This window comes from Rhinolophus ferrumequinum, chromosome 11 (assembly GCF_004115265.2).
Source record: "Rhinolophus ferrumequinum isolate MPI-CBG mRhiFer1 chromosome 11, mRhiFer1_v1.p, whole genome shotgun sequence".
NCBI classification, from domain to species: Eukaryota; Metazoa; Chordata; class Mammalia; order Chiroptera; family Rhinolophidae; genus Rhinolophus; species Rhinolophus ferrumequinum.
The window spans coordinates 9863116-9875533 of NC_046294.1; the positions used below are offsets into that span (position 1 = coordinate 9863116).

General features: G+C 49.8%; 1 protein-coding gene across 2 annotated transcripts; it reads right to left on the reverse strand.

Moving 5' to 3' along the window:
• Positions 1–257: 257 nt before the first annotated feature.
• TMEM109 (transmembrane protein 109) lies at positions 258–12314 on the reverse strand. Of its 2 annotated transcripts, none has more exons than XM_033120326.1 (4): positions 12085–12314; positions 3295–3539; positions 2262–2364; positions 258–1800 (listed from the first exon to the last, which is right to left on the reverse strand). In XM_033120326.1, exons 2-4 carry the CDS (start codon positions 3529–3531, stop codon positions 1409–1411), a joined length of 732 nt encoding a protein of 243 aa, XP_032976217.1. In that variant the 5' UTR covers positions 3532–3539; positions 12085–12314; the 3' UTR covers positions 258–1408. The 2 variants fall into 2 exon arrangements, with proteins under 2 accessions (XP_032976217.1, XP_032976216.1); XM_033120325.1 differs by lacking the exon at positions 12085–12314 and adding an exon at positions 7957–8114.
• Positions 12315–12418: the final 104 nt, after the last annotated feature.

A 12418-nucleotide genomic window follows, 5' to 3' on the forward strand; every position in this document is an offset into this window, starting at 1 on the left:
GTGCCAGTCAGTGCCTGGGAGTTCTGTGATGGGGACATGCGTTCCTCATTCCTCGTTCCTCACACTCCTGGAGGGAAGGGTACCTGGTACCAGCCTTCATTCCTGCCTCCTCCTCTCCTTCCCTTTCTCCAGCTTCACACTGCCCCTGCTGGAAGAAGTCAGGAAAGCTGAGGGCTCTACAGAAAATGTGTTTAGCTGTAGAGGGAGAAATCAAAGCGATCTATCACAAACTTGAAGTAAATACATTTTAGACGGAACAAGGTAGTAAAATAGCGTGCACTTTATTGAAAACCAAACAAGCGCTGATAAAAATATATATCACTGCAGTTGTGATTCCACATCAAACCTTAATAGTAAGAACAGGGCATTTATTCACTCCTCACGTCATGTGCCGGGCCTGGCACAGGACACCCACGTCCACCAGAGCCTCAGGAAGAATGAGCCCGGTGGAAGGGTCGGCAGGCTCCCCCTGCTCCCTGCAGAGCATGTGAAGGGAAGGGGCTATAGTACGTCTCTGGCGTGTCTGCTCCGTGATGCTCCCAGGCCACTGGGGTGGCCCTGATCGGCCACTCCTTGGTGGCAGTGAGTGGAGACTGAAATGGAGACCCGCCTGGAGCTGTGCAGACACAGAGAAGAGTCATCCTTCCTCCTCAGCGTCTCTGAAATCCTGAGGGATCTGACGGCCACTGTAGGGTCCTACTTGCAGGCACACGCCTACGTAGGAAGCAGTCATCTTTTGCTTTGGCTGAAGGGGAATCAAGATCCTGAGAGGAATCACTCTCTTCTTGACATGAAGCAGCCACAGCGATACAGCACAGCAGCGGGCAAGCAGGGGGCCCGCTGGCGCGGATTAAGGCACTTGTAACAGACTCAGTGTACATCTCGGCCCCAACCCCACCTCCCTTCACTCAGGTCCCATATGCCCTGCCTCTTCTCCATGCTGGGCAATGAAGGGGATGGGAACTGGCCTTGAGGGACCAGGATTTGTTTGGAGTACAGGGCTGGAAGGAGACACACAGGAAGGGAGCTGGGGACTTGGCAAAAGAGGAGCCAGAGGGCAGGAAAGCCAGCGCATCAGGAAGAAGGTGAGGTGGTGGAAGAGTCACGGGAAGCCAATGGCAGTGATGTTTGCTGAGAGCAGATGCGGAAGCTGGTGGGGAGGCCCATCCAAGCTGCCCTGGCTGGGACAGGGTGGGAGCAGAGAAAGTGGTAAGAGAACCAACCCCAGACAGAGGACCAGCAGGGGGAATGGCCTTCCTCCCTCGCAGCGAAGGGGTCTGGCGCAGAGAGAAAGGTTCTGAGGGTTCAGAGATGGCAAGAGAGGGGCAAGGGGCTGGCAGGAGGGCCTGCAACCCAGAAGCAGCTCAGCTCTTTGGTATGACAAAGGTGGCGTTGTCAGGCGTCCTTCTCACTCCTCCTCCATGCTCCGGAACCCCTTGGCTGCTCGCCTCTGCCGCGAGCGCATTTCATCCACCTGGCGCTCTAGCACTCGCACCTTGGCCTCCAGTTGGGCCCCCGAAGCCCGGCTGCCAGTGAGCCGGCTCAGCAAGGCGTACAGGGTCAACAAGGCCAGGAGCAGCACGGCCCGGGTGGAAGGGTCGGGCACCGACCTTACCAGCGCCACAAAGCCGGCCAGGAAGAGGACAAGCTTCAGGCCCCACAGGATCCGCCCCAGCAAGGCCAAAACCAAGCCGAGGAACAGGGACAGAAACCAATAGACGACCAGGGCCCCTGCACCCCACAGCAGGAAGGTCTGGACCTGGCTGGGGCTGAGCTTCAGGCCCTCGGTGAAATGATCTCCTAAAAGGGGGAGAGTTACAGAATCAGTCAACCTGGAGTGGTGAGGGGACATGGGGGAAAGAACCAAAAAAGGGGGAGGAGTTAAACCTCTTTGCAAAGGAAAAATCCTTTCCCACAGGGTCACAGAGATGTGAGCTTAAATCCCAGCTCCAGTGCCTACTGGCCGTGGATAGATTCCTTCCCTTGGTTGAGTCTGTTTCATCTACAAAATGGGAGTAATTCTCTGGGCTGTGGGTAACGGTTAAATGAGAGACTATGGCTTAGCATGATGCCTCTCCTGACACGAAGCAAATGCCTGGTAGGTGGTAGTAGTTATTGGCCTACTCTTATGCTGGCCTCTGGGGGGACCTGGGAGGTGTCGACTAGCTGGGGACAAGTCTAGACCCTGAAAAGATAAACTCTTGCAAATAGGAAGTGGCAGGCTAAGCTCCCACCGACCTAAGCAGTTCTCTGTCACTCACCATCTAGCCCCAAGGCATTCAGCAGTTGTGCAGCGATCCCAGACAGAGCGAAGAAGGCCACAGAGATGGCTGAGGAGATGGCCCACGTCACCTGAGACAAGGTCTGTGGAAACAGCAGGGCTGAGCTGAGTCCATAATGAATGCTGCTTTTCTCCTCCAAGCCTCACCGGCACGGCCCCGGCAAGGCCAGGCAGGAACATCTCCCACCTGCTTCTCAGCCAGAGGTTTGCCCACCTGGGCCTGGCTGAGGGGTTCCTTCCCCAGCCACCTTCCAGTGCACAGAGATGGACAGCAGGCCATTTCTCTTTCCAGGGCATCTGGGCCCTAATTCAACTGATTTGCTGGAATACTTTGCTGGCAGTAGTAAGTGTATGTGGGTGGGGGTATCATCTAATCCCTGCTGTAGTCACCCTGTAAAATTGGGGTCCTCCTAGCGTCCCAGGGAATCATGGAGGTGTGTGAAGTAACATTTGTAAAGGACTAGGATGATTCCAGAAGAAAGGAGTCAATCCGTCCTACTATACTATGGATTTTATAAATGATTATCTCAGCTGTTTAGTATTACCTAGCAAAAGTCTGCGACGCCATGCTTGGAAGGCCATTAGGTAGAAGAGACAAACCTACTGTAAGCCCCTGAGTCAGCCCCACCCCCACCTCTACAGGTAAAGGAAGGATTCAGGTCTTGATATTTTGCCAATTTAAGTCTTAAGATCAAATTTAGACCAAAGTCAGACTCAACAGTCACCCGTGACTTAGGTTTGTAAAGATGGCTAATTTCCCAGGCTTTCGGGCTAGAAGGGACAGGAACAAGGCTAAAGGTGGGGACAGAGGTAAGGGCCCTCGGGTAGGAGTCAAACAGTGGGAGTGCAAAAGGCAGGTACTGTCTGGCTTCATTTTGTGGAATCTGGGGCTCTCTGTCCCAGGGAATCTGACACACAGAGGATGTGGAGTCAAGATGGGGTGGCCACCAACAATGTCTCCTCCTTTATGTTTCCTCAACGTATGTAGTCACTGCAGGGACAACCCTCCTTACCTCAGAAACCAGGTGCATGGTCTCTGGCCCAATCCAGGCGTCCAGTGTTCCACGCACAGATCGGCCTATCTGGCTCAGCAGATCAACTGGGGCCTCCCTCTTCTTCTGGCCTGGCTGCCCAAAGTCTCCATGGGCCTGGGACGATGCTGAGTGGAGGAGGACGAGGGCCACTAGGACCATCAGGACGACTTTGAACAGATGCTTGCCCCATGGCGAGCTGCTGCCTGAGCCTGCCATGGCTGGGTCTGCAGGGAGAGAAGCACAGGGTGAGCAGGGAGCCAGAATTGGCACAGCAACCCACTGTCCCAGACCCACCTCCAGCACCCTCCTCCACCCCTACTCTGTTAGCTAAGAAAGGCAAAACTGGGACTTCCAACTTAAGCTGGGCACAACCGTCTGTTTCACGGGTTCCTCTTTCACATTCTTTATCACTTGCATATTAATTAACCAGCGAGTAGAAGCCAAAGCCTTAGGGTGGGTAAGAAGATCTCTGTAAGGCTTACTCCAGTTCTAAAAATCTGGAGGCCTGTCTCTGTGTCTCAGGTGCTACGGGCATAAAAGAATTATAAGACTATAAGTCTTTGTCCCCAAAGAGGTTATAACCTATTTAAGATAAAGCTGACACATATAAAAAAATTTTTTTTAAATAGGATTACCACTGTATAACGATGTAAAGAAAAGTGCTTGGTTGGGTGCTCAAACACATGCCATTTGCTCTGTAGGAACGTCACGTGACCTGGGTATTAACCTCCTCCCCCTTACTGGTACAGATGAGAAGAAACTGACACTTAGGAGGTAAGCATTTGCCCAAGGTCACCGGGCTAAATAGGAATAGGATTTGGAGCGAAGCTTCTGCTCCCAAATCGCATACTCATTGGGAGTGAAGAGAATACAGTGACTCTCAATTGTGGCGCCTCCCTGGAATCACGTGGGCACTTCACAAAGGACTGATGCCACTGTCCCAAACCCAGAGGTTCTGATGTCACTGTCTGGATGTGGCCTAGGCTTAGACCTCCAAAAGCTCCCCAGGTGATTCCACTGTGCAAAGTTGCGACCCACTGACAGAGAAGGACCCCAACTCCTCAGCAAAGGGGTAAAGCACAACCTTTAAGGAAAGATATTATCATTAATAAAAAACTGTCCATGTGCCATCTATCTCATTTAATCCTCATAACAACCCATCAGATAGGAATTGTTATTATCCCCCATTTGACTGATGAACAAATTGAGGTAGGATAAGAAATAAAGTGGGGAAACCAGGATTTGAATTCAGGTGCATCTGACATCAGACCTCTCGCACACACCACCCTGCCGAATGGTCTCCAACAGAAGTCTCAGAAGTGATTTAGAAAGTCATACAATAGATTATTCATGAGCTAAGATAAACTTGGCATCTACCAATTATTTCCATGAATTATGGGTCACAATTCACTTAACTACTTTATGTTTTGTGCTCTGATCTCTTCTGCTTCATGATGCTCTAGGCAAGTTAAGACCCAACTGAAGCAGGTCTGGATCAGCCAAGAAAAATATTTTCAATCCCACCTTCTCTTTGCCACCATGCTTGCTTGAGAAATGTCCAAATACCCTGTTCTCTACTAGGCTCAGGAATGAACCTGTAGCTCCAGGGAGTTCCCATGATTCAGATCTGATAATCAGAGGCTGAGCCAGGTCCCTAAAGCGGGAGCAGCCAGGTGCTTGAAGTTTTTGCCGTTACCAGGGCACTCAGGGAGTTGCCCAGAAATCAGAGCCAACCAGATGAAGCAGTGGGAAGAGAAGATGTTCCTTTTCTTGTTTAGTGAGAAGGAGGAGGGTTTGAGAAAGGGTTATTTATAAAAATATCACATTCAGGGCAATTTCTGGCTCAGAAACAGCTGCTCTAAGTTCCTCCTGAGACCTGTAGGATCCCCAAGCAGGGCTGCAAAACATGCAATTCATGTGGAACAACCCCAGGCTGGGAAACTTACTCTTTCTGGCACAAATCAAGAACCAGATGGTTCCTGCCTGCCAGTGCTGGGAGATGAGGGAAGCACGGGTCAGTCCCTGAGCTATCTGGGTCATAACCACACCGGGGACTTAAAGAGCAGGGTTGCTATCTTGGGTTGGATTCTGTATCCAACGACCTCCACCAGGAGGGATCAGATGTCACCTCCTCGGTTCTAGAAGGTCAGGGTAACGTGATGTGAGTTGCTCCCCCACCCCCATGCCAGCCTCCACTTTCAAGTGGCCGCCTGCCCCAATCAAGGGAAACTGGGGGGGACCTTGAAATAAACTGTCCACAGTAAGACCAGCACTGCCCTGCCAGCTGACCTTCTGAAGTGCACCGGAAACCTAATCTAACAGGATTCTGGAGTGTGCCCTTTGCAGATAGGAGTACAGATTATTGGATGGTCCATTTCTTTGAATTGTTTTAACAGGATACCTTCTCATTTCTTCCAGGTTAATCCCAGGCAGCAAGAATCTGACCCACCACCATTATGCCTCTTTACTTCAGCCCAGTCAAACACTCGTAACAAAGAGAAGCCATGGTAATCAAGAGCAGAAGCAGTCTCAAGCGCTGAGAGGAAGTGTCTTAAGTGTCTTCACCCCCCTGCCTAGCCTCAGACCAATAGCAGGCACTCAACAACAAATTGTGTGTGTTTGTATACATACACATTTACATTGTGTGTTGTTTTATAATTTACAAAGTGCTTATTTCACTATCTCATTTAATGCTTACAACAATCTTATAAGGGATTGCTACCACCCACGTTTTACACAGAGAGGTCAAGTGGCTTGTTCAAGTTCACACAGCAGAACTGGGACTTGACTTCAGAACCCCAGATCTAAATCTTGCTCTTTTGCTCGTTCCACACCCGTACGCTGCCTCAGTAAGGCATGGTCCCTACTCCCAAGATGCTTAAAGTTCTCCCTAAAATCAACATGCTCAAAGTGAGAGGACATCAAGATTCCCAGGATTAGACCACACACCAGGGGATGACCTGTCCACTGAGCTTACAGGTCATTGTTTTGTACCAAGAGGTATAAGGAAAGCAAAAAATTGGGACTAGACCTGCCACTGCTGTTCAGGCAACTGTAGTATGGCGCAAGCAGGGCCAGGAGAACCCAGCTGGGCTGGAGAAACTGCTTCATGTACTGTAGTAGTGAGGAGGCACTACATGTTTAGGTGTGGTTTGCCAAGAGTGCAGGATGGGGCGGTCCACACACCCCCTGCCAAGACTCTTTGCTCTGGTTCGTTTCCTTTCACATTATGAATCACTACATGGCAGGAGGGGCAGCTGACTTAGTGCCCTCTGCTGGCCCTGATTTCTCCATCATTGTCCAGAGCTGCCCCTGTGGAACGGTGGTTCTCAACTCTGAGAGCCCATCAGATCAGCCTGTGGAGCCTGTCAAAGCAGGGATGCCTGCCCACCTAGGGCCAACTTTCCAGACTCTCCCAGAGAGCTCCGGCTTTTGTTTTCAGAGCTCCTGGGACTATCTGGTGCATAACTATAATCAGCAGCACAGGGAAAAGCCTACTCTAGGCAAAGCCCTGAAAGTGTAGCAGTATACAAAGGACCCTCAACTTTCCTCCCAGGCTCAGTTCTGCCACAAACTAGAAGCCACTACCTCGTGCCTATTACTTAATCAGAGTTTCAGTCTCAAGTGGAAAATGGGGTTAAGTGGGGTTAAGAGTTACTCCAAGGAGTTAACATGTTTCTGCAAGAACCTGGTACACTGTAAACACTTACAGAAGTGTTGCAAATGGCCAATATACCACTCATTACATTGTAGCAGAATTTAGCAGTTTATATGCCTGCCTCCCCAATTAGACTTTGAGCACCTCCGGGTCAGATTTGACAACTAACTTTTCTTGGAATCCGTAGCGCCTAGCACAGAATGATGACTAATACGTGCTTGTTAAGTGAATATTAGAAGGCCGCCAAGAAGCCATGGGGAGGTGGGGACAGGGGACTTATTTTAAAGTTCATCCAAATATGCAGCGGCCACCCTAGAAAGACAGCTGCATTGAAAGAAGGCTCCTAGACGGGCGAAGCTGCCACTGAGGGGGATGAAGTCAGCGTCCTGGCAGGTAGGGGCAGCCCTCGCTAAACCCTTGACAGCTGCTGCCCAGCAACTGTTTGGGGGCAGGGTGACAGGCAAAGGGGCAGTTTCCCAGCTTCACGGCGCCCACATGAAGGCCCAGCCTCCTGGAGACAGGGTGTCAGCGGCATGCGCTATTTCGAACAGTGCGTCCCCTGCCAAGCCCTGCTGGGTGGCATCGCTGGCAAGGGACCCGGGGCGGCGCATGGGTTCGGGGTACCCCAAAGAGCTCGGAGCGAAGCCGCAGGAAGCTGCGCCGTGGGGTGGGGGTCGGAGACGGCGTGCTCACCCCTGCCTCGTCCCCCAACCTGGCGGCTGCCGCGCCTCGGCCGGACCTGGGAGCAGCGTTTGCACCCCTCTGCTCCCGGGAAACGCGTGTCTCCCGTTACCTAGTAACGATGCCCCCAGTTGCATAGCAACGAGGATCCGGGTCCCCAGTCGGCTTCCCGCTCGCGCGACGTCGGACCCCTCCCCAGTGGTGCTCGCCTGGCCTCGCGGCTCCGCCCCGGCACCGCCTGTGGTGGCTGCCGCCTCCCCAGCCCTGTCTGCCCCAAAGCCCGGGTCTCGGCTCACACTCACCGGGCTCGGGCCACTGCTACCCTTCACGTGCGACTTCGCTAAAACGAGCCACCAAACCCGCGCCTTAACTCCGGGGTGCTGGTTTTCCGTCTGCGCACGCGCAAGGCGGGATGTGCTCCGGTGCCGGCCGCTCCCTCCAGGCCCAAACCCGGTGCCGTGTACGCATGCGCCTTACTCTCGCTTGTTTTTTTCTTTCCGACACGGTGACGAGTGGGATCGGGAGTTCGAGCAGGGGATGGAAGTCTCTGGCGGGAAAGGGGAACTAAGTGACTATATCTGGGCTGTAGAGTGGGTAAACTGGGTCTTTGAATTTGGGGTCGAAGCCTCTCCAGCCTCTGGGCATTTCGGGCAATGTAGTTCTCGAGTCCCGTGATGCCTCGTAGGCATTGTTCTAAGGAAGGGGCGCCCGAGAGCCCCTAGTCTTTTGAGAAACTTTTCGCGCGCTAAAAAGGCACAAAGGGAAAAGGTGTTTGACGTGCAGTTAGAGGCACCCAATGGTGGGGAAATGCACCTGCACCTTCTGAGAGCAATTTCACACCCGGACTCTGGAGATGGCTCCCAAAATGTTCATTTAATTTTATGCAAGGAAAGGAACAAACTCCCAGACCTGAGCTCTACCAAAAAAAAAAAAAAAAAAAAAAAAAGGCGGCATGGCGAGGAGGAGCGACCAAGGATTTGAAAGGAGGTGATCCCTTGCTGGCTTTGTGATTCCAGGCACGTTGCTTCATGTCTCTGAGCCTCATTCGTTTCCGCATTACTATAAAGTACTATAAGGTCCTAAAAATACCATTTCACAGTAGGTGTGGAGATTCACTGAAGTAACAGAATGAAGATTTTAAAAAAAACATCCAAGCTGCTGTCCAAATGTTGTGATCACATTGGCTGCCATTGGAAAGCTCCCCTCCGATGTTAAAGCAGTTCCTGAAACTCAACACTCTAAAATGGAACTCTTTTTCCCTCCTCTACCTGAATCAGCCTTCTAAGTCTGCCTTCTTCCCAGATCACGCACTCAGTAGCAACCAGTCAGTCATCAATCCCAGTTGTTTCTTTTCTTCAGACGTTTCACAGTACATCTCTCATCCATCTTCCTCTGTCTGGATACTCATCACTTCCTGCCTCTGCTAAGGGTCTCTCTGTCTTCCCCAGCCGTCTCTGGTAGCATCCTGGAAATAGTTGGAACTTTACATTTGCTTTTGAGATTGTTTCTGATTTGTAGGACTACCACCAATCTCAGGTCACAGACTTTCCCGTGCAAGAAATGTAGCTTTCCCCCACTATGACTAGCTAATTTCTTTTCAACTCTTTCTATATGAGTGGTGGAAACAATCTCAGACAGTTCAGGGTTCTTCCCACCCTTGATTTTTCAGGTTATACAGACCTTTTGGAAAATTAACATGGGGGTGGTGGCGGGAGGGGGTGGGGTGGGTGGGGGGATTCATCTAATCCTCAGTGTCTGTTGTTTGAGCTGCATTGTCCTGCCCAAGCCTCTGTCATGTCAGATGAATTCGAAAAGAGTCTGGAGACTTTGCTAGAAGTAAATTATAAAAATTAATTCAAGGGCTTTAGAGTTTGCAAATTGGAAACGCAGCTAGGCAAAAAACAAACAAACAAAAACAAACAAACCCAGGTGTGTCCCAAAGAAGAAAGAAAAGTTAAGAGTTCATATAGTTAAACGAACATTTTTGAGAATTATCAGTCCTGCATTCTTAGCCCTAGGATTGGTCCCAGGTGGTTATCAGTCAGGCAGTCTGGATGATGGATGCCAGGTGGTCCAGGAGATGGGCACCAGGAGGTCTGGTCTTGTCAGTAGTCTGGATACGTGAGTCCTTCAAGAGGTAACCAAAATTATCTGGAGGTCTGGTATATGTCTGGATGCATATCCAGGCATTGATGCAGGACTGGAAATTTCAAAAAGTTTAAGTTCCCCTGCTAATTAGAACAAGAATGGAGTCTTTCCTCATGCCTCAACCTTCATGTTAATAATTTTAGCAGCTTGGTTAAAATGCCTCAGTTTTATATATCCCTGATCTTCACTCTTTCCTCTGTCACTTGTCCACACAGTTTGCCACAGAATCTACCTACGAAATGCAGCTTCTTTGGAGTTATTGGCCAATGTGTTCTCTTGCTTTCCAAGCAGCCTTGGCCCTGGGAAGCAGGGCATAGAGTCCCTTTCTTGGGGATCCATCAATAACTACGCATATATACCTTTCTTCCTGTGTCTCCCTTCCTAGCCTAGGGAATTTTTATCTCCTCTGTGGGAAGGTTGAGATTGGGGGAAGTAGGGAGGAATCTGAGATCAAGTTCTTACCTGTAATATTTACTCCAAAATCAGTTGCCCTGAATCCTTTCTATCGCCTGAGGGGCTGGCTTTTGAAACACAAAAGGCTGGAAAGGACTCCCCTTTTCCTCCATCCTTCTGTCACAGCCATAAGCTCCCCAATATAGGGATACCTCTGGGTTTGCTCATAGTGGGAGCCCCAATGCCTAGTTCAGTGCCTGGACTAGCATACAGTGGGTCCTCCATTAAGATCTGTCAAAAAAATGAATTACTGGGTCTCTTGCCTTCCAGTCTGTCCCCTTCCAACCCATCCAGTAATATCTTCCAGAGGAATCTTCTGGAAGTGTGGTTATCATTCCATAGCTCAGTGGCTGTTCTTCTGCCAGCCCAATCAAGTCTAACCACCTCTAGCTCAAGACCCCACCTAAACAGATCCATTTTATTTCCTACCACAGCCAAGAACTTAAGATGCCTGGTCTGTCAGGCAATCTGTCATTCAACCAACAACAGTTATGAAGTTTCTGCTATCTGTCAGGCATTGTGTTACACTCTGAGAAACAACAGTGACCAGAGAGCACAACTATGGTTCCTGCCATCAAGGAGTTTATGGTCTAGCGGAGAACCCAGACATCAAACAGATCCTTGTGAATAATTGATTATAGTTATCCAAAGTGGCTCAGAGGAATATTACAGACTACTGTGGGCACTGAACTTCAGTGAGAGGTCAAGAAAAAGGCTCCAGAGGAAACACCACTTAAGGTGAGGTTGAAGTTTATTTTGGAGGGGATGGGAGAGGAGGAGAAGGGAGGAAGTTGAGGAAAGTGTTCCAGGTGAAAATACTGGAACCAGCCAGAGTAAGTTTGAGGACTTGAAAGACCAGTGTGGCTGGAGAGAAGATGGGGTGAGACTATGGTGGTCGGCATGAGCTAAATGGTGCAGGACTTGGGGGCAAGTTTCCTCTGCCAGAAACACTGTTCCTCATTCGGGTCTCAACAAAAATGTCACCTCCTCAGAGATGCCCTCCCTGAATACCCTGCTTAAAAGTAGCCTATTCCTCCCATCCACAGCAGCTCCTATCTACTTTACTCTGATTTGTTTTATTCTTAGCACTTACCACTCTTTGGAATTTTTTTTTTTTTTATGTGTTGATTGTCTATATGTCTATGGCTCCCCCCTTCCCCGCAATAAAGTGTAAGCTCCAAAGAAACCTTGTCTTTCTTATTCACCATTTGTATCTCCAGTTATCAGCTAGGAGTTACCCAGTCAATATTTGTTGAATGAATGCAAAGCCTGGAGAGTAGTGGGAACAGATTTTTCATTGAAAGTAGATCACTGGCTGTTCCGTGGAAAATGGAGTAGGAGGAGGCCAGGTTGAAAACAAGACCAATTAGGATGCTATTTTATTGATGCAGGGGAGAGATGACAGTAGTTTGGCTTGGCTTTCGGGATAATGATAACAAACATGAATATTTATATTTTACTTACTATGTGCCAGGCTTCGTTCAAAGCACTTTTTAAATATCAACTCCTAGCAATAACCCTATGGGTTGTTAGTTCAACACTTGTTATCACTGCCCTATTTTACAGATGAGGAAATTAAGGCAGAGAAGTTCACACCCATTACTAGCTGGGTGGAGCTGGGATTAGAGCACGCAATCTGACGTCAGAGTCCATGCTCTTGGCCACTAAGCCATAATACCCTTCACACCTGCAACTTTTATTCTTCTCTCCAAGCCTTTGCTTGTGCTGTTCCTCCTTTTAGGATTCTTCCCTTCTATCTGAATATTGCCCGTCTGTTAAAGTCTAGCTCATTCACACCTCTTCAGCAAAGAAGACTTCACCGACCATACCTGGATGTCCTGCTGGTTGGTCTGGATCCCTTATAGTCCGCACCACGTTCTGTACATGATTTCTGGGAGTACCTTATAGATATCCACAAAGAACCCTACACCATCTGAGTTGGAAGGGAGGTGGAAGTCATGTAGGAAAGGGGAGATCGCGGAGCAAATTGGTAATAGGGACAGGCCTAGAACGGTTTCTTGGTCGGTGTTAGTTTCTCAACCCGTCTGCGTTGGCGCTTTCTTCACCGGGTCTCCTAGCAGAGTCTCTAAATTCTCACTGCATTATGGGAAATGTAGTTTCAGATCTCCTCCCGCGGCCCCTCCCTTCTCCCGCACTCGGCGG

Excerpts from the sequence above, each read along its gene's own strand:
- TMEM109 (XM_033120326.1), bottom strand. The coding sequence starts at position 3,531 with ATGGCAGGCTCAGGCAGCAGCTCGCCATGGGGCAAGCATCTGTTCAAA. Across the intron at positions 2,365-3,294 it reads CCATGCACCTGGTTTCTGAG|ACCTTGTCTCAGGTGACGTG; the intron begins GTAAGGAGGGTT and ends CTGTTTCCACAG. Across the intron at positions 1,801-2,261 it reads GAATGCCTTGGGGCTAGATG|GAGATCATTTCACCGAGGGC; the intron begins GTGAGTGACAGA and ends TCCCCCTTTTAG.